This window comes from Eublepharis macularius, chromosome 4 (genome assembly GCF_028583425.1).
Source record: "Eublepharis macularius isolate TG4126 chromosome 4, MPM_Emac_v1.0, whole genome shotgun sequence".
NCBI classification, from domain to species: Eukaryota; Metazoa; Chordata; class Lepidosauria; order Squamata; family Eublepharidae; genus Eublepharis; species Eublepharis macularius.
In genome coordinates, this window is record NC_072793.1 from 163,842,825 (window position 1) to 163,860,366 (window position 17,542).

Here is a 17,542-nt window from a genome sequence, read left to right on the forward strand (position 1 = left end):
ATTCTAAATTCAGTTTTTTGTTTTTGACTGTACCCTGGCAAACACTTTCAACTAGTCAGCAAGAGGTCTGGAATGGTCTCTGACTAACTTTCCCAAACTGGAATTGCTGCTGTGACTGGCCTTGCAGGTGTCCTGCCTTCTGTTCCTATTATGGCCTGATTGTGGAGGGGGATAAAACTTATGAGACTAAAAGCTGGCCATTAGATGACCCGTTTCCTGGGCTGGAAGGAGAACCTGGCACTGTTTTTCTGCTGCATGGGGATCAACATGCCTGCATGTTTTTTTCCCTTCTAATAAATAGAAAAAAGGCTACAGACTATCTTCTTTGTGGGGGTGGGGGGGGACACATGCTAGCAATAGAGGGCTTGAAATTCCTGATGGGAACCAACTTACTGCGTAGTAAAATCAAAACAGGAGTCTCTGATGCCTTTTTATCCAACTCTTCTAAGATTTTTTTGTAGGTTTGCAAACCTCCAGTTTGGGGCTTGGAGATCTCTAGACTATAGTATAGACATCAGTTCCCCTGGGGGAAATGGCTGCTTTGGGTGGTGAACTCTGGTCCCCAGCCTTTTTGAACCCGTGGGCATCTTTGGCATTCTGACACAGGGTGGTGGGCACAACTATGAAATGGCTGTGTTAGGAGGTGGCACCAACCACAAAAGGGCTGGCTCTAGAGGCAGAGGAGCCAATGTCAACATTTCAAGTAGAAGGTCTGATGGGATGCTTTTAAAATTGAGCATATTCTTTAATAATATTTTCTTGCATAAATACAGCTTGCCTTCAGTCAAGACCCTTGTGCTGTGGTGGCTGAAGCAACTTTTTAAAAATCAATAGGCGATCAGAAGCCCAACCTTCCCATTTCCTAAAAAAACGTGGCAGGTGCTAGGAAAGGTGTCGACAGGCAGTGTGGTGCCCAGGTGTGCCATCTTGGGAACCACTTTTCTATGACATTCTACCCCGGCCTTCCCAGGCTCAACCTCCACATTTTCAGGAATTTCTGAAATGAGTTGGCCATCGTAATAAAGGCTATCAGATTTTCAACGCAGAGGAGTTAGCCGTGTTAGACTGTAGCATCAAAATCAAAAAGAGTCCAGTAGCACCTTTAAGACTAACCAACTTTATTGTAGCATAAGCTTTCGAGAATTACAGTTCTCTTCGTCAGATGTATGGAGGACAAAAAGATATCTGAAGATAGATACCTATATATCTGACCAGTTTCTTCTTGCCCTCCATGCATCTGACGAAGAGAACTGTGATTCTCAAAAGCTTATGCTTCAATAAAGTTGGTTAGTCTCAAAGGTGCTACTGGACTCTTTCAGATTTTCAATGTAAGCTTTTGAGTCAGAGTGCCCTTCTTCAGACTCGATTTATTGTGGCAGAAGCTTTCCTAGATTCCAAGCCACTTCCTCAGATAAGTATAAACACACTTGAGGTGAGAGGAGAGAAATTGTGGGGTTAAAGGGCCAAGAACCGTCATGTTGAACCTGATGATAGGGCCTAAGGAGTAAGAACTTCAACTCCCAGAGTCCCCCTGCGTTTGGATTTTGTGCATGTCGGGGAAGGAGCGGGGAGAAAACTACAAGTCCCAGGGGCAAGTGGCCGCCTTCCCTCCGTAGCGGCAGACAGGTCTGGCTGAGCTTGGGACTGAGAGGGTGGGGGAAGTGAGCCGCTCGGAGAGGGGCCCCGTTGATGAATCGCAGCAGCGGGAAACCATCCGGGAGGAGCATCTGCGCAGTTTGCAAATGCTGGTAAAGGATCGGAGGGCGGGCTGGAGAATCAGAACTGTTGGCTCTCTTTGGAAGGGGTGGGTGATGGTGGCCCCTCCTGCCCGCCCCGTCTCTTAACTGTGCCTGTTTGATGGGGCTGAGGAGGGGAAAGGGCGTGGCAGCACTTGGGATTGTCCTTTGTTTTCCCTGCCCCCCCCCCCCAAGAAAGGAGCGAGGATGCTGTAGGGCTGGGAGAAGGACTGGGGCTGCTCTCGTCTTTGGCAGTAAAATATGGGAAGGGGAGGGCCAAAGTAAGTTCTTTGATTAAAAAGAAGTTGGCAGATTTTATCATTTCTATAGTGAAAACAATGAATGAGAAGGGTCTCATTTGCACCTCTAATTCTTGACAGATGGATAGTGGCACAAGCGGCTGTGGAGCGGAGAAAGCTAGTCCACAAGTGATTCCCAGTAGTTCAGATAAATTGGGTTCTACTCTGTTGAAGCTTCAGACTCCATAAACCCGTTCGTTTTTAATGGGCCACAACATGAGAGCCAGTGGGGTGTAGTGTTTGGATGTCGGTGGTCCTGTTTCGATGCCCTGCTCGGCCATGTAAACTTGCTGGTCGGTGTGTGAGACTGACCTTGGGCCAGTCGCAGACACTTAGCCTAACCTGCCTCACAAGGTTGTTGTGAGGAAACAATGGAGCAGATGTAAAACACCTTAGGGCCTCATCAGGAAGAACGGTGGAGCATAAATGAAGTAATACAAATTTCCCACTTTTTCTTCTACAGTAGCCAAGCAACAGCTGCCATTTGCTAGACAATTGGTGAAAGTGAGTAAGGAATAGAATTATGCCCCCTTCCAAATTATAGTAAAAATGGATATTTAATAATGTATGCAGTGCTCTGAGAGCATTCAAAGGGCTTTTTATTTGTTGTCATCCTTATAACAACCCTGTATTATCCTCATATTGGAGGAGAGGGAGAGAGAGTAATTTGCCTACAGTAGGGTTGCCAGCCTCCAGGTGGTGGCTGGAGATCTCCTGGAATTACAAATGATCTCCAGTCCACAGAGATCAGTTCCCCTGGAGGAAATGGCTGCTTTGGAGGGTAGACTCTATGGCATTATACCCATTGAGGCCCCTCCCCTCCCCAAACTCCACTCTTTCCAGGTTCCACCCCCCAAATCTCCAGGAATTTCCCAACCTGGACCTGGCAACCCTAGCCTACAGCCAGCAAGTGTATTAATAGGTAAGATGAGAGCCAGGAGCATTCCGATTCATTGTCCAGTTTTGTAGCCCCAGGAGTACAATGATAAATTTTAAAAAATCATTTGGGGAGGTTCTTAATTTTTGAAAAGAAAAATGCTCCTGATCCCGGTAGCCTGGCTTTTTAAATTTGAAGTGGGCCAGTGACATATGGTGGCTGACTGGGGAGAGATGAAGGTAACATGTACTCTTGATCTGTAATGCATGGACACTAGCCACAGGCTTTCCCAGAAGGCAGCGAAAAAATGGGGGCTGTATAGATGGATAAGCCCACCTAAAGGCCCCAAGTGTTGAATACCACCACTCTATTGGTTAATAATATACTTAGATAATAATCGTTCTAGTTTATTAATAATTATAATGCTATAGATAATAACAATAACATTTGATTTATATACCGCCCTTCAGGACAACTTAACACCCACCACTAATAAAGTTTTGTAAACTTCCGACATATGTGTGCTGATTTGTGTGTTCACGATTAATTTATAGAATTAATTCCTCTAAGATGTGACCATTGCTAGCTGGATGCCTTTAGAAGAAAAATCATGGGTGAGAGATTAGTTATGATATATATGTGGAGTATCCATACTGAGAGGGAGTATATCTCAGATTACTAATTCTAATTAACTTTTTTTACACAATAGTTTTTTTTAGCAAACAAGATATATTGAAAATACTTATTATAAGAGGGAGGGGGAAAGCTGAGCACTACTTTTGAGGTTAGCTACAGAGCATGCAGGGGCAGAGCCCCTATAAAAGAATATCGTGAGTGCAGCCAGTTATGGGGTTGCTGAGTGGAGAAAGCGGGGGACAGGCCATCAGTAACAAAATGAAACAGATGTCCAGTGACACACTAAAAACTTCTATTCCATCATGAGCTATTGTGAGTCAGCCTTTAGATGCATGTTGGAAGGAAATAAACATGTGGTGGATGTGAATTGGATCCTGTCTTGGTGGATCCTGTCTTAAATCTTTTGGGCAGGGCTTTTTTTCAGCTGGAACTCGGTGGAACCTCTTGAAAATGGTCACATGGTTGGTGGCCCCGCCCCTGACAGAGGGGAGTTTAGATTGCCCTCCATGCCGGCGCGGAGAGCAATCTAAACTCCCCTCTGCCTGGAGATCAGGGGGCGGGGCCACCAACCATGTGACCATTTTCTTCTAGGGCAACCCGCTGAGTTCCACCACCTCTTTTCCCAGAGAAACGCCCTGCTTTTGGGTATAATTCTCTGTGTAAGGGACTGGAACGGACTAGGATGTTACACATAAAGGATACGCGAGGTTGTTTCCACCAAGGCAGTTCTTGTCTTCTTGTCTGCAAATGCCTCTTTCACCAGCTCCCCCTAACCCAGCGGTACTCAAATGGTGGGTCAAGACCCAAAATTGGGTTGCAAAGCTAGGAGGGAGGCAGAGGATGGTGAGCTGGAAGAGGAGGCTCTGGGTTTGTTGAAATGGTTAGCCTGTCACTCTAAACTGTGACATATTTGCAAATGCTAACAATGAAAATGTGTTCCGTGCTTACTGATGTGTGATTCCTACGTTTTGTGCTGGGGTGGGGAAATGAGCGTGGAGTGAGCCTTTCAATCAGGTTATGAAAAGTCTGGTCAGTTTTGAGGTGGGTCCTTCTTCTAAAAGCCCGAGAGCCACTGCCCTAACCTGGGTCCTGCAGATAATCCTGCTACGTTCCGTTTTTAATTTTGCTCCAAAAGTTCCAAAGCAACCAGTAGCATGGATCCTATGCAACATTTCTGTGGCCTAAAGATAATTCTGTCAGCGCAGCATGCATGCCTTGATTCTTCCATACTGCTGCACAAATTTCTCCCCCAAATTCTGCTCCTGGGGAGAAAGGGTCTCCCAGGAACAGCATGAAAGGGAGGAGTCAGAAGTATGCAGTCGGAATGAGGAATCTGTAAAAATTGCCCATCTTCCAGCCACAGTTATATCCCTCAGGATCCAGCCCAGTGTTGTATTGAAAAGGTGATAAGGTTTTTGGCTATTCTGTCTATGTAATTGTCATCCTTTGCTTTGTCGTTCTTATCCTGGCAGAGGGCTGAATGAGGGCCATGCTTCTGTCTGGACTGCCCCCTCTTCCTAGAGGTTGGCAAAGGGCTGCAGTGGACCTTGCTCAGGTAGGAGCATACAGAAAAGGCTCATTCAGTGTATTTCTCCCAAGTGGAAGGGGAGTGGGATATACCCTCCAAGCTCCAGGGAAGGTTCTCACTGAAGAGGTTGAATTTCATTTTCTGAATTGTGATCGATGGTAACCACAGGTGTAATATTTTAGAACCGTAGACACACTTTGAAAATGCTCCCATTCTACTTTCAAAATGTGTACCCTTTCTGTCTTGGAATGAATTCTGAATCTTTTCTGTTTGCTAAGCAGGGACAAAATAGCTGCAGAGGGTGTGTATTGGCTGGTACTTGTAACATCACCCATACGTTCATTCCACCTTCTATACAGAGCCCCACCTAAAACTGTTTTGTGCCTGTCCTTTTTAAGGGTTGTGTTTTTTTTCTGCCATGTTAAAAGGATGGGGACACTTTAAAATGTAAATCAACTCAGGCAACCCACCTGAGGTGCAAGGAGAGGAGCACAGACAGTAAATATAGCCATGCCTATTCAGTATAAAATTCAGGTAATACAAAAGAATCAAGTACCATCACTGGAATTAATATAATCCTTCTGTGAGCATCATGTTAATCTCTCCAGCGATGCCCAAGATCTCAGCAAAAGATATTGAGATCAGACCTTCGCAGTTTGCTCTTTCAGGTTTTTTATTTTATTTTTAAAAGTTCTGTTCTGCCATTCTTCCAGCGTGGCATTCATGGGACCTAATAAAAACAACATACATAATACAATTCACTGTCAAACCTAACTGGAGAGCAGCAGGTAATCAGCAGAAAAGGAGCAGTTTACGGCCTGATGGGTTGGCATCATTAATTTAATATAAAAACAGTATTTAGCACAAAACATCAACCAACACAACCACTGCACTAGTTTGGTGTAGTGGTTAAGAGCAGCGGGACTCTAATCTGGAGAAGTGGGTTTATTTCCCCACTCCTCCACTTGAAGCCAGCTGGGTGACCTTGGTTCAGGCACAGCTCTTCCAGAGCTCTCTCAGTCCCACCCACCTCACAGGGTAATCGTCGTGAGGATAATAATGACACACTGTTCTGAGTGTGGCATTAACCTGTTGTCCTGAAGGGTGGTATATAAATCAAATGTTGTTATTGTTATTATTAACACATGTAATAAAACAAAAATATTAAAGCCCCTTTTAAACAAGATAAGACCACCTTGTGTGTGAAAGATCCATGAATTCATTAAGTTTCCTTATATTGAATCAGACGGTCCATCAAGGTTATTATTGTTCACTCAGACTAGCAATGGTTCTACAAAGTCTTTCACATCACCTGTTTCTTGATCCTTTTCACTAAAGATGCCTGGGGTTAAACCTGGGGCCTTCTACTTGCCAAGCAGATAGCTCTTCCAAAGAAGAAGGTGCTGCAGGATTTCCCTTGTATGGAATTTGGTTACTGGAGCATAGCACCTGAAAAATATCCTCTTACCTGTAACCATAAGGCAAGAGCACCCAGAGAAAGACCTAGATGGGCCCTGCTGTCTGTAGTGGGTCCAGACAAAGCTCACATAGAGTCAAACCAGATGAGATGCTGGATGATCTCTGAGAGGGTTAATACTGTGTCTGGTTTGGCCCCTAACCTCTGCATAGTGTCTTCAGACAATATCTTTCTTCTAACAGCACCACCCCAGAGCAGAACATGTTCATTTGTTTTAATGGATTGCTTGAGAACCAGTGTAGTGGTTACTGCCGTACTAGGATCTGGGAGACCCAGGTTCAGATCCCCACTCTGCCTTGGGCCAGGCATATACACTCAGCCTAGCCTACCTCACAGGATTGTTGTGATATAATGGAGGTGAGGAGAATGTTGTAAGTCACTTTGGATCTCCGTTGGGGAGAAAAGTAGTGTATAAATGGTAAATAAATAACTTTTTAATAATGCCATTAATCATGATGGAGTCCTGCCTCACATAGAAAAGTGGAGTTTAGACATTTAAAATACAGTACATAAAATGTTCCAGAAGCTTTCACGTCTGCAGATCACTTTGTGTGCCAACTGTACATGATGTGGTTCCTATTTCCTCCTCCTGTTTGGTTCATGCTGAAATACTTACTCTCTACCTGTGCCCAAACCACCAAGAGGACGGTTGACTGAACATCTCTGTCCTCACAGAGGCCGGTGACTTTTAAAGATGTGGCCGTGTACTTCACTGCGGGGCAGGGTGCTCTGTTGGACCCAAGTCAGAGAGCCCTGTACAGAGAGGTCATGATGGAGAACTATGAGAATGTGGTCTCATTGGGTAAGGAACTTACTTTCCTGTTTTGTTTTAGCAGGAAACATTTCAAGTAATTATATTGATGAAATATATGCCGAAAGGGCAAAAATGGCTCATATTTGTAGTCCAAGACATCAGACTTTTGGGACTGGTGACTGACTCAGGCAGCCTTTGTGAGGGATGGGTGAAGACTTTTGAAGGAATTTTGACCCTAGGAGGTTATACATGGGGGATACATTAATCATAGATTAGAGGGATCCATCCATAAATCAATAAGAATTTGTCAATGTGTGTATTTAGGACTCCTTTTTACTCTCTATAAGTTGATACTCTGTCCTTGACAGGAACATGAAGTTTGGCAAGTGTAGGCAGTTGACACGAAACAAGAATAAAAATAGCTAACTGATAACATTACATTTATTGTTTTTTTGTCATTTTTAATTTTTGTATGTTGTTTTGAAGGAAGGGCAGAAGCCTTCAATTGAAGGGCTATAGGTTGAGATTGGGCCCGGGGGGAGGGAGGGAAATGTACTGGTGTGGGGGTTTCAGCCAGAGAAGGCCAACATCCTTCAGCAATTTCCGACAGCATGCCGGTGGTTACCTCAGAACGAAAGCCCCATTTTTGTTCAGCATGGGCAAAGTCACACATGGATTGGAACACTGAGCTGTTAGGAGCGCCAGTCTCCCTTCACAGGTTAACCAGGAAAATTTGAAGAATTCATGCTACATTTTCTCCTAATAATGTAGTAGCAAAAATGTTCATTTCCTTCTGATGCTTGTTTTTTTTTCTGTCAAGGCTTTCCAGTCCCCAAGCCTCACCTAATCTCCCGGCTGGAGCGAGGGGAGAATCCATGGGTGCCTAATTCTTGGACCTTGAATGACAGCAAGTGCTCAGGTGAGGGGTAGGAATAAACCAGCTGGCAAAAAAAATCTGTTGGAGTCTAAACTTCCCTCTCGCCACCACAGAGAAATCTATGGCCTTGACCATTTAAATTCAAATCTAATGCTACTTTCCTGTTTGTTGTTGTTTCTTTCTTTCATAAGACCATCCCATTTATTCTATGGTTTAATTTATAAGGAGTGCTCTTTTTCAAGTTTGTCTTTTTACACCTCAGAATTAAATTTTTTAAAAGGGTCGCATGTTCTGTGTTCAGAATGTCTGGTTTGACAGCACCCGTGGTGGTCCTCAAAACCATGTAATGTTTAGCTAGATTATCAGCTGTGTAGCTGTCTGTGAGACCTTGGATCAGTCACTCTGTCTTGGTCTAACCCTGCTTCTTGAGTTGTTTTCAGGATTGAATGCCAGAGAGGTGGAACCGTGCTTTGAGGTCCTTGGAGGAAGGGTAGGCTAAAACAGTGACAGATAGGTGAACACCTCCAGTTTGTTTAACCACCTGCTTTCTGAAGAATATTTCCTTTTGGCCAATCCTGCCATTGTTTCCTTATTGTCCCAGCAGGTGGTTTGAGGAAAAAGAACTCTTGCCGCAAATGTGGAAAATGTTTTGCTCAGAAGTCAGATTTGGTCATCCACCGGATAGTCCATATGGGTGAGAAACCCTTCAAGTGCTTGGAGTGCGGCAAATATTTTGTGCATCATTCAGAGCTTGTGAAACACCAGCGAGTCCACACTGGAGAGAGACCCTTTAAATGCTTGGAATGTGGGAAATGTTTTTCTCGCCAGTCAGTCCTTGTGAATCACCACAGAATCCATACGGGAGAGAAGCCTTATAAATGCTCTGAGTGTGTGAAATGCTTTACCCAGAGATCACAGCTGGTCAGACACCGAAGGGTCCACACAGGAGAGAAGCCTTACAAATGCTTGGAGTGTGGGAAATGTTTTGCTCGTCACTCGGTCCTTATAAATCACCAAAGAGTCCACACAGGGGAAAAACCATATAAATGTTTGGAGTGTGAAAAATGTTTTGCTCGTCAGTCAGTCCTTGTCAATCATCAGAGGGTCCACACAGGAGAGAAACCCTATAAATGCCTAGAGTGTGGGAAACTGTTTGCTCACCAGTCCAACCTTGTGAATCACCAGAGGGTTCACACGGGGGAGAAACCCTACAAATGTTTGAAATGTGGGAAGTGTTTTGCTCAGCAGTCTGACCTTGTGAAACACCGGAGGATTCATACAGGAGAGAGACCCTATAAATGCTTGGAGTGTGGGAAATGTTTTGCCATACATTCAGATGTGGTGAATCACCAGCGAGTCCACACGGGAGAGAAACCTCATAAATGCCAGGAGTGTGGAAAATGTTTTGCTCAACGTTCAGCCCTTGTGAGCCATCAAAGAGTCCACACAGGAGAGAAACCCTACAGGTGTCTGGAGTGTGAGAAATGTTTTGCTCAGCTATCAAATCTTGTGAAACACCAGAGGGTCCACACTGGAGAGAAGCCCTACAAATGTTCAGAGTGTGGAAAATGCTTTGCTCGACACTCACACCTTCGTGTACACCACAAAGTTCACTCTCGAGTGAAATCCTACAAACGCCGCAAATGTGGCGACAACTTTTTAGAGAAAGGGAACTTTATTCAGTGTCAGATAGCAAACACAGGTGAAATAATTCAGGGTTAGTAAATTATTACCCTGAAGGTAATCTTTACACTGTATCAGTCAGCCTACTCCATAACACTTTAAGAGGAAGGCAGATGTAGCCTTTTAAGAAGAGTTACAGTATGTTCTTTACCTGAGGTACCCGCCAGGATTCGCATTTTGCATGACAAAGCCAAATATGGCAATCTTGCTTCTTTGTGCTGCAGGCAGGTTGCCCCCCCTTAAAAAGAAATCCCCATATGTATCGTTATTTGTTTATATGTTCATTCTTCACTTTAAAAATCCATACAAAGCCATACATATTTTGAAACTATGTGCAAAACTAGGACTGGGGATGTGTGTTGGTGACATGAAAGGCACCTTCCCTAGTTGGATTTGAATTCAAGCATGTTGATTAGTTTTCAAATTGACTTGCCATCTGTCTGTTTTTGGCTTCAGTTTCCTGCCCTCAAGAAACTGGAGAAAAACTGGCTGAAAAATGGCCTCCCTAATTATGTTCCAGGAATTTCCCCCATGTATTTACCATAGAGATTAGGGGAAACAGTGTTACCTGTAAGTGATGTCATATCCTCTAAAAAATCCACCCACCCCAGGCACTACCCACAAATGTCCAGACATTTGCCGAGGCAGTGCTGGCAATTCTGTTTTCAGAGCTCTCCCGTGGAAAGAAAATCATAACATTTGTTCTGACTGTAGTTAAGGTGTTTTTAAACCAGCCATCCTGCTCTAAAATCATGACCCTTCGCCCTAGAATTTGGGTGGGTAAAAGGAATTATCCCCTGCTTAGGTTCTGAATATCTGGCTCAGGAACACAGAAGCCAAGGAGATGGTGCTTGGGTTGGATCCTAGTACTCCACTTAGCTTTCCTCCAGTGTAGAAGAGAGACTTTCTCTGGTAGTTGGGACTGGTGGAAAGGCTCCATGCTTATAGCTGAGTGGCATGGTAGGTTCAGCCCCTTATGTGAATGCTTTTATTACCATGGTAACCCTCAAGGTAGGTCTTCTGTAGTGCTGCATTTCCTGTATTTACAGTGTCTTTGAAGCAATGGCCGTGGTAAAGTATGAGCCATCAAAATGGACATCTTTTTATTTTTACTTGTTACAAACCACTTTGAGCCATTTGGGCAAAGGAGAATGAAATAGTTCAATTAAAATTATTCCAAGTTGTGATACTAACTTTTTGGTCACTAGTTTTTCTTTAAGCAGCGCTAGAAGTCTGGTTGGTGTTGGGATACCTATCAGGAGTTTGACTTTAATCATATGGCAGCGATGAGCACTTTGGTTATCTGATAGTTCCAGTAATTTTGGTTTTTTTCTATATTTGGGGTATGTTTGCATGGTGCCTCCCAAGATGACAGGATATGGTGTATCTGTTTAGAGACGAGCCAGGTGGCAGCATTCTGCCATGCAGTACTGTGACCAAGAAGCAGAACCCAGAGGAAATAGGGGCAGGATTGGTTCTTAAAGTTTGGCAGCAAGGAGCAGATGTAGGCCGTTTCCACGCACGTTGAATAATGCACTTTCAATGCACTTTAGTTATCCTTTAGAAGTGGATTTTGTGTTCCACACACAAAAACCCAGTTCCAAATGATCACTAAAGAGCATTGAAAGTGCATTATCCAACGTGTGTGGAAGCAGCCATAGTCTCACTTCAGTGGCGGTTCTTGAGACCCATTCACATCTTCTTCAATGGGAAAAGTAACCTGCATCACCTGGGTCAGTATGAATGTAGATCTGGTGAACAACCGTGGTGGTTACTGTTGGCCTAGCACTGGGGATACCTAACTCAGCCATGAAGTTCTCTGGGCAATCTTAGGCTAATCATGCTCCCTCTACCTAACCTACCTTACAGGATTGTAGTGAGGATAAAATGGAAGAGAATCAAGCCATGGAAGGAGTGTGGGATAAAAATTGGGGTTGTGGCAAAGTATAGGCAAGCAATAGCAGAAAATGTCTATTGGTCGAGGCTTTAGACTTCCTATGATTCCAGAATTGTCTGCTTAATTATATTGAAGATGTACTAAATAAGTTTAAAATTTTTGTTTTGAATCATGTTACAGCCTCCCATTTTGGTTATTGCTAGTCACTGGAAGAAAGGAGTGCCTGGATTGTTTTAAAGATTTGTCTATCATAGTAAAGTTAACAAGTCTACAAAAAAAGAGAGAGTGAGAATCCTCTTCACTTTGAGATCTTAATGGAAGAGAAGTAGTATAAAATTGAATAAATAAATAAAATAATAAATTAAAATCATGGAGATGAATGATATAACACATTGCAAATAGACTGGATTGAATTTGTAAGACTGCTGTGCAATAATGTTTTAAGTGTACTTTTTTAAAAAAAATAGGGGTTATTGCAATATTAAGGACTCAACCTGCTCTTCACTGTGGTAGCTTCTAGCATTTGGTATGTATGGGTGTGCGCACATACAGTGTGCCCCTTGTAATATTTATTTAGAGAATTTATATACTGCTTCTCCAGATTTCCCTGCCCCTGACATACACCTCTCAATGGTATCATGATGGGTGTTGATGCTAGATATGAACATGGTTAGCTTCTGCAATACAATTTTTTAAAATAATGAATCACATGGGTGAGGGGCCACGGCTCAGTGGCTGGGCAATGGGTTGGCATGCAGAAGGTCCCAGGTTCAATTCCTGACATCTCCAGTGGAAAGGACCAGGTAGTAAGTGATGGGAAAGACCTCCATCCCAGACCATAGAGAGCTGTTGCCAGTTAATGTAGACAAGACTGAATCAGGCAGACGGCTGGACTGACTCAGATTAAGGCAGCCTCATGTGCATGTTCAAAATGATGTAATGGTGATGACGGCGATTTTATTTATATTGTAAGCCACCTTGACTTCCTGTAAGGTAGAAAAGCAGCTAATAAATGTTTTCAATAAATACAAAATATTAACTGTACAGATAATTAGCTACCTAATGAATTTGAAGGTCCAGCTGGAAATAAAAACAACCTTTGTAGAAAACGGACTTCACAACTAGCCTTGCAAATGAAGATTTTGTTGATTTTTGAGGCCACTTAAGAGAGAGTCCGTCTACGTTGGTTGTAGCCATGCCCTTGTGGTTTCATTCTTGCCTTTGATTAATTTGAATTAGATTAATTGAATTCATCCAGCTGCTTATTTCAGTTGGCCATCATCAAACTTTTGTTTTTAAAGTAGTTTTACGTATTTAAATTGTTCTGTAATCTACGTTGTATCACACTGCTGCAGATCCAACAGTGGGGATCTTCTATTCCCTGGTCGGTAATCCCAGATCCTGGGATGATGTGCTCCCTTCCTCCAGATTTCCCCCTCCCTGAATGAATTGCAGCTTCCCACCTTGGGTGTGGTTACACTGATACTAACCATGGTTACAGATAACCAAATCCCTTGCCGAACAGAGCTTGCTTATCTGGTTTCAGATGCCGATGAAGAGAAAACCCTGGCTGGCACTAACTGTGGTTAACATCCGTGCCAATGTATTCCTTAATTGTGGTTAAAATGAGAGAGACAAGAGGGGCTGAAGGGGTACCAGAGTGTACTCCTAGTGGGCAGTCATAGGCAGAGATACTCTGGAAAGGAGCTTTGACTCTGAAAATCTTGTTGGTCTCTAAGGTGCCACTGGACTCGAATCCTGCTGTGCTAAACCCATTGAAATAATCTGGAGTAACCCTACAGGATTACACTGCCCGTCTCCTATCCTCTGTTAAGAGATCCCCAGTAATAGGGCTGCACTGGCCCATCTTATAAATCTGTAGCCGTTCTTACTCTGTATTCTTGTTTAATTGCACACTGTTCATTTACTTGATATTTATCTCTGTATATTTATTCTGTGGTTTGTGTCTTACTCTAGTTTTGGTATGCATGGCTGATGATTTTAAATGGGTAACCTTGTTTTGTAATTTCATATTACATCATGTCATTTTACATTAATTCTTCAGTATCTCCTGCTACTTTTCATTTACTGTTCCTCAGTTTATTCAAGTAAACTTTTGGACACTTTGTTTTTTTTTAAATTGCTTTTAACCACTGTGGAATCTCTCTAAAGTTTAAAGCCAGTTTCATTGCGTTTAAGGTGTATTCTTCGCTTATTGGTGAAGCTGCCTTCTACCAAGATCACCAGACACAGATTCCTCTGGGACCCCCTCTCAACACCCACACCCAACCCAAACATATGAAACCACATTACTTGCTCCTCTCCATAGGAGCCCAAGGTGGCCAAGGCCCCCAGAATTTTGTTTCCCCTCCTCTTCCCCCCTCAGAGTCTTGTGTCCGGGGATTCTGGGCCAGAATGGCACAAATGTGAAATCAACCTCTCTCTGCTCCCAGTTGTGAAAGATTTAACAACATGGCAACTTGTGGCAAGATCCTTCAGAAAACACCTGAAGGATAAATTGGCAAGATTCAGGGGGAATTATTAAAGGACGGATGAACTTTCATTTCATGATTCAAGTATGCATGGTTTATCACAGACAGACAATGTTTGATAAGATATTTATAAGGATTATGGACATGATCCAATGAAAGTATTTTCCAGTCCTGTTGATTTCAGTGGGAGAGAGCTAAACAGTTGCTTAACTTTTCTGTTAAAATTAATTAGATATAATCAGTCTCAATATGGGGCAAGGTCATATCTACAGTTATTGACCATTAGTAAAGAAAAGTGCTTGGTAGTTAATTGTTACGTCTTATAAATGACCTGGAAGATTTATATCTACAATTGTTATTTGATGTACTATTGTTGTGATTAAATGTTGGATAAAGTGAGTTGATGAGTGAATTATATTGAATGCATTCATTGTCCTGTAATATATTTTCCTTATTTTAATGACTGTGATCACTACAGTTGGGTAGGCAACAGCTAGCCAGTCAGGGACCTGTCTGTTGGTGATTGATGCCTGTTCATTGAGTTATCACTTCTTCTTTTTTCATAATTGAAATAAGGATTAAATCTGGAGTATTATGGCATTTAAAATAATATGACTTTAGAATGATAAACCAATTTAAATAAGATTCTTTGTTTTGCAGTAAGAGGAATGGAACCGATAACAATTTATAGTTGAATTTTTGTAGGATTATGTAAGAGGCCAGTGGGTGTATAAAAGGAAGTTACATGAATTATAAGAATCATACTATAGGTGTTTATATTATTTCAGTAGGAGTATGGTATCACTATACAAGGTGGGACAAGGAAGAACAAAAAATATTTCATCACATATCTCAGACAAAATAGAAATTCTAAAGAGGCAGAGAACAGCAATGAGTAAATACATGCTCCCTGTCTGCAGAAAAATTAAAACTTTGAATATTGGAAATACAATAATTGTAAGACTGATACATGCAGAGGAAAGAATGTCTAGATTAGAAAAAAATGAAGTAACTAACTAATGTAAGTATGTAAGTAAGTGTTTACCAACAGGCAATTGAAATTCATTAGAGGAAAGAATATTAAAGCAAGAACATTTCATGGAGTATTGAATAGAATTGATGAACTGATAAAGTTTGGAAAACCAGTATTTTGGATGGAGGCTCAGTGTCCATTGAAGGTTGGCAAATTATGGGATTGGATCCTGCAATCTATTAGTGGAAAGAAGCTCCCATGTCTGAAGAGGCAGAGGGGAACGATTTCGCCCCCTTCCTCCTCCTCATTTCAGCCTTCTGGTCCACATGGGTATTACCCAAACAGGTCCTGTGACCTTGGGCGTATACTTTACTGGTGTTAGAAATGGCTACTGGTGGGTGGGAGAGCCAGGAATATTGGGGATCCTTGTCTGGGTCTTGCAGGGGCCAATCACGGTTCAGTTTGTTGTTGGAATGGCCAGAATAATAAACTAGATTCAAATGAGCTTTTGGGCTAAAGTCTAGTGACCAAGGATGACTGAACGTCAGGAGTCACGACTGAAGCAAGTTTTGAACCTGAGGAATATGAAGCTGGTATTTATCTTGGCCAAAGAAGGGGACCACAGGAAAGCTGACCAAGCAGTTGGAAGGTCTTAAGAACAATAGTCCAGAAAAAGTTATATCTTTAACAATCGTAACCAGGATTACAGTCTTCTAAATTCATTGATGATGTAACTTTGTTTAGGATTGCTCTGTGGAACTCTCTCCACCTGTTTTTTCTTTTTCTACTTCTTCTGCCTTGGTTGACTATTGGCCGATCTTTTCTGATAGCGCCTTGGCCTGCAAATTTCTCCCATCCTCTTTGGCTGCTATTGGCTTGATTGTTCTGATGTACAAAGTCAGTCTTTCCTGATGCCACAAAGCATTTCAAGCTTTGGGCAATATAACTGTCTAGTCTGAGGACAATTCGGAAACTTTGATCCAGAGGTCCACAAGCAACCTTCGAAGAATTAAAGCACAAAACATGTCAATACTTCCAAAAAATATGTTGGGCGACTACAAATTAGATTAGTAGTTTTGGAGCTTTGGAGATACAATAATGACTAGGATAACACTGATTATTTTGGGGAAATAGTTAATAGAAAATTTGTATTGTGTATTTAAATATCTGGGCGAAGGATCATTTAAGTTGAGAGGTAAAATCAATAATAAATAATCTAGCATCTTTCCATTTAGATTGAGATAGTTCTGCCCTGGGAAGTGCATGATGTCTGGATCCCTAGCTTCTATCTGGGTTAATGTGATTTTTCAAGCGGATAAATACTAAATGTGTAGTACAATAATCAATAAAGAACTTAACAGTTATCATAATTGATCTTGTGGTCTTAATTCACCTGCAGAGAAAACCTATGGCAAATTATATATCATAACTTGTTTAGCCACACACAAATCTTTTTGGGAAACTGCCTCTCAAACACCATGTCTTCCACAAACCAACCAACATGGTACTAATTAACAAATTCCCTAACAATATCATGCATTTCTAGAAAAGCAGTCATTGGGACTATTCTTGCACTAGTATCAATTAAATCTCGGGCAGAAAAAGGGCAGGGGTGAAAACAATCCGAGTATTTTATAAAGCTGAGCCTGCACACAGTGTTTTCCTTTTTCTTGAGTGCAGATAGCCCTATTTTTCAGGCTGTTAAACAGCCATCCGGAACGAGATCCACAGCCAATCTGAGTAAACGAAATGGACCTTGGGAGAGCATAAGTCTGTCTGACTCAGAGATGGGGACGGGCTGTGGCTCAGTGGTAGAGCATCTGTTTGGCATGCAGAAGGTTCCAGGTTCAAACTCTGACATTCTCCAGTTAAATAGACGAGAATAACCTCAGCTTGAGATTCTGAAAAGCAGCAGCCCATCGGAGTGGACAACTGGCTTATTCTAATTCACTATAAGCTTCATATATTCATTTTAGAGGTCAACAAGCCTGTCGTTTTTAGGTGCAAAGCCTTCATCATTATGGCTTGTGAGAACTCAATAGTCAGAAGTTCTGAATAGGGACTTGAGATTCCTTGTTCATTATAGGTGTTAACTATTAGTAAAATCTGGGAATCCTGTCATTAGAGGTGTTAACTACTTTAACCAAGTGTCCAATTTCTACTATTGTGAATGATCGCCTGTATTTTTCTTTATTAGATGTGCATTTTACAGAATAACATTTCACCCTACACTTCATTTTATGACCCTTTCATCCTCCTGCTTCTTGACATCATAGGTATGTTTGCTGAATGGGGACATACTATATGAATCTG

The 17,542-nt window shown here is 42.2% G+C and overlaps 1 protein-coding gene across 2 annotated transcripts; it reads left to right on the forward strand.

The window, feature by feature from the left end:
- The first annotated feature begins 1,565 nt into the window (after window positions 1-1,565).
- Window positions 1,566-10,994, forward strand: LOC129327406 (zinc finger protein 501-like). Of its 2 annotated transcripts, none has more exons than XM_054976035.1 (5): window positions 1,566-1,626; window positions 5,021-5,103; window positions 7,229-7,355; window positions 8,128-8,226; window positions 8,789-10,994. In XM_054976035.1, the coding sequence occupies exons 2-5, from the start codon at window positions 5,029-5,031 to the stop codon at window positions 9,904-9,906; spliced, it is 1,419 nt and encodes a 472-aa protein (XP_054832010.1). In that variant the 5' UTR covers window positions 1,566-1,626; window positions 5,021-5,028; the 3' UTR covers window positions 9,907-10,994. The 2 variants fall into 2 exon arrangements, with proteins under 2 accessions (XP_054832010.1, XP_054832009.1); XM_054976034.1 differs by lacking the exon at window positions 1,566-1,626 and adding an exon at window positions 1,660-1,748.
- Window positions 10,995-17,542: the final 6,548 nt, after the last annotated feature.

Bases quoted from the DNA above. Each gene is read 5' to 3' on its own strand.
- LOC129327406 (XM_054976035.1), top strand. From the start codon at position 5,029: ATGAGGGCCATGCTTCTGTCTGGACTGCCCCCTCTTCCTAGAGGTTGG. The intron at 7,356-8,127 runs GTAAGGAACTTA...TTTTCTGTCAAG, and splicing joins TGAGAATGTGGTCTCATTGG to GCTTTCCAGTCCCCAAGCCT. The intron at 8,227-8,788 runs GTGAGGGGTAGG...TTGTCCCAGCAG, and splicing joins GAATGACAGCAAGTGCTCAG to GTGGTTTGAGGAAAAAGAAC.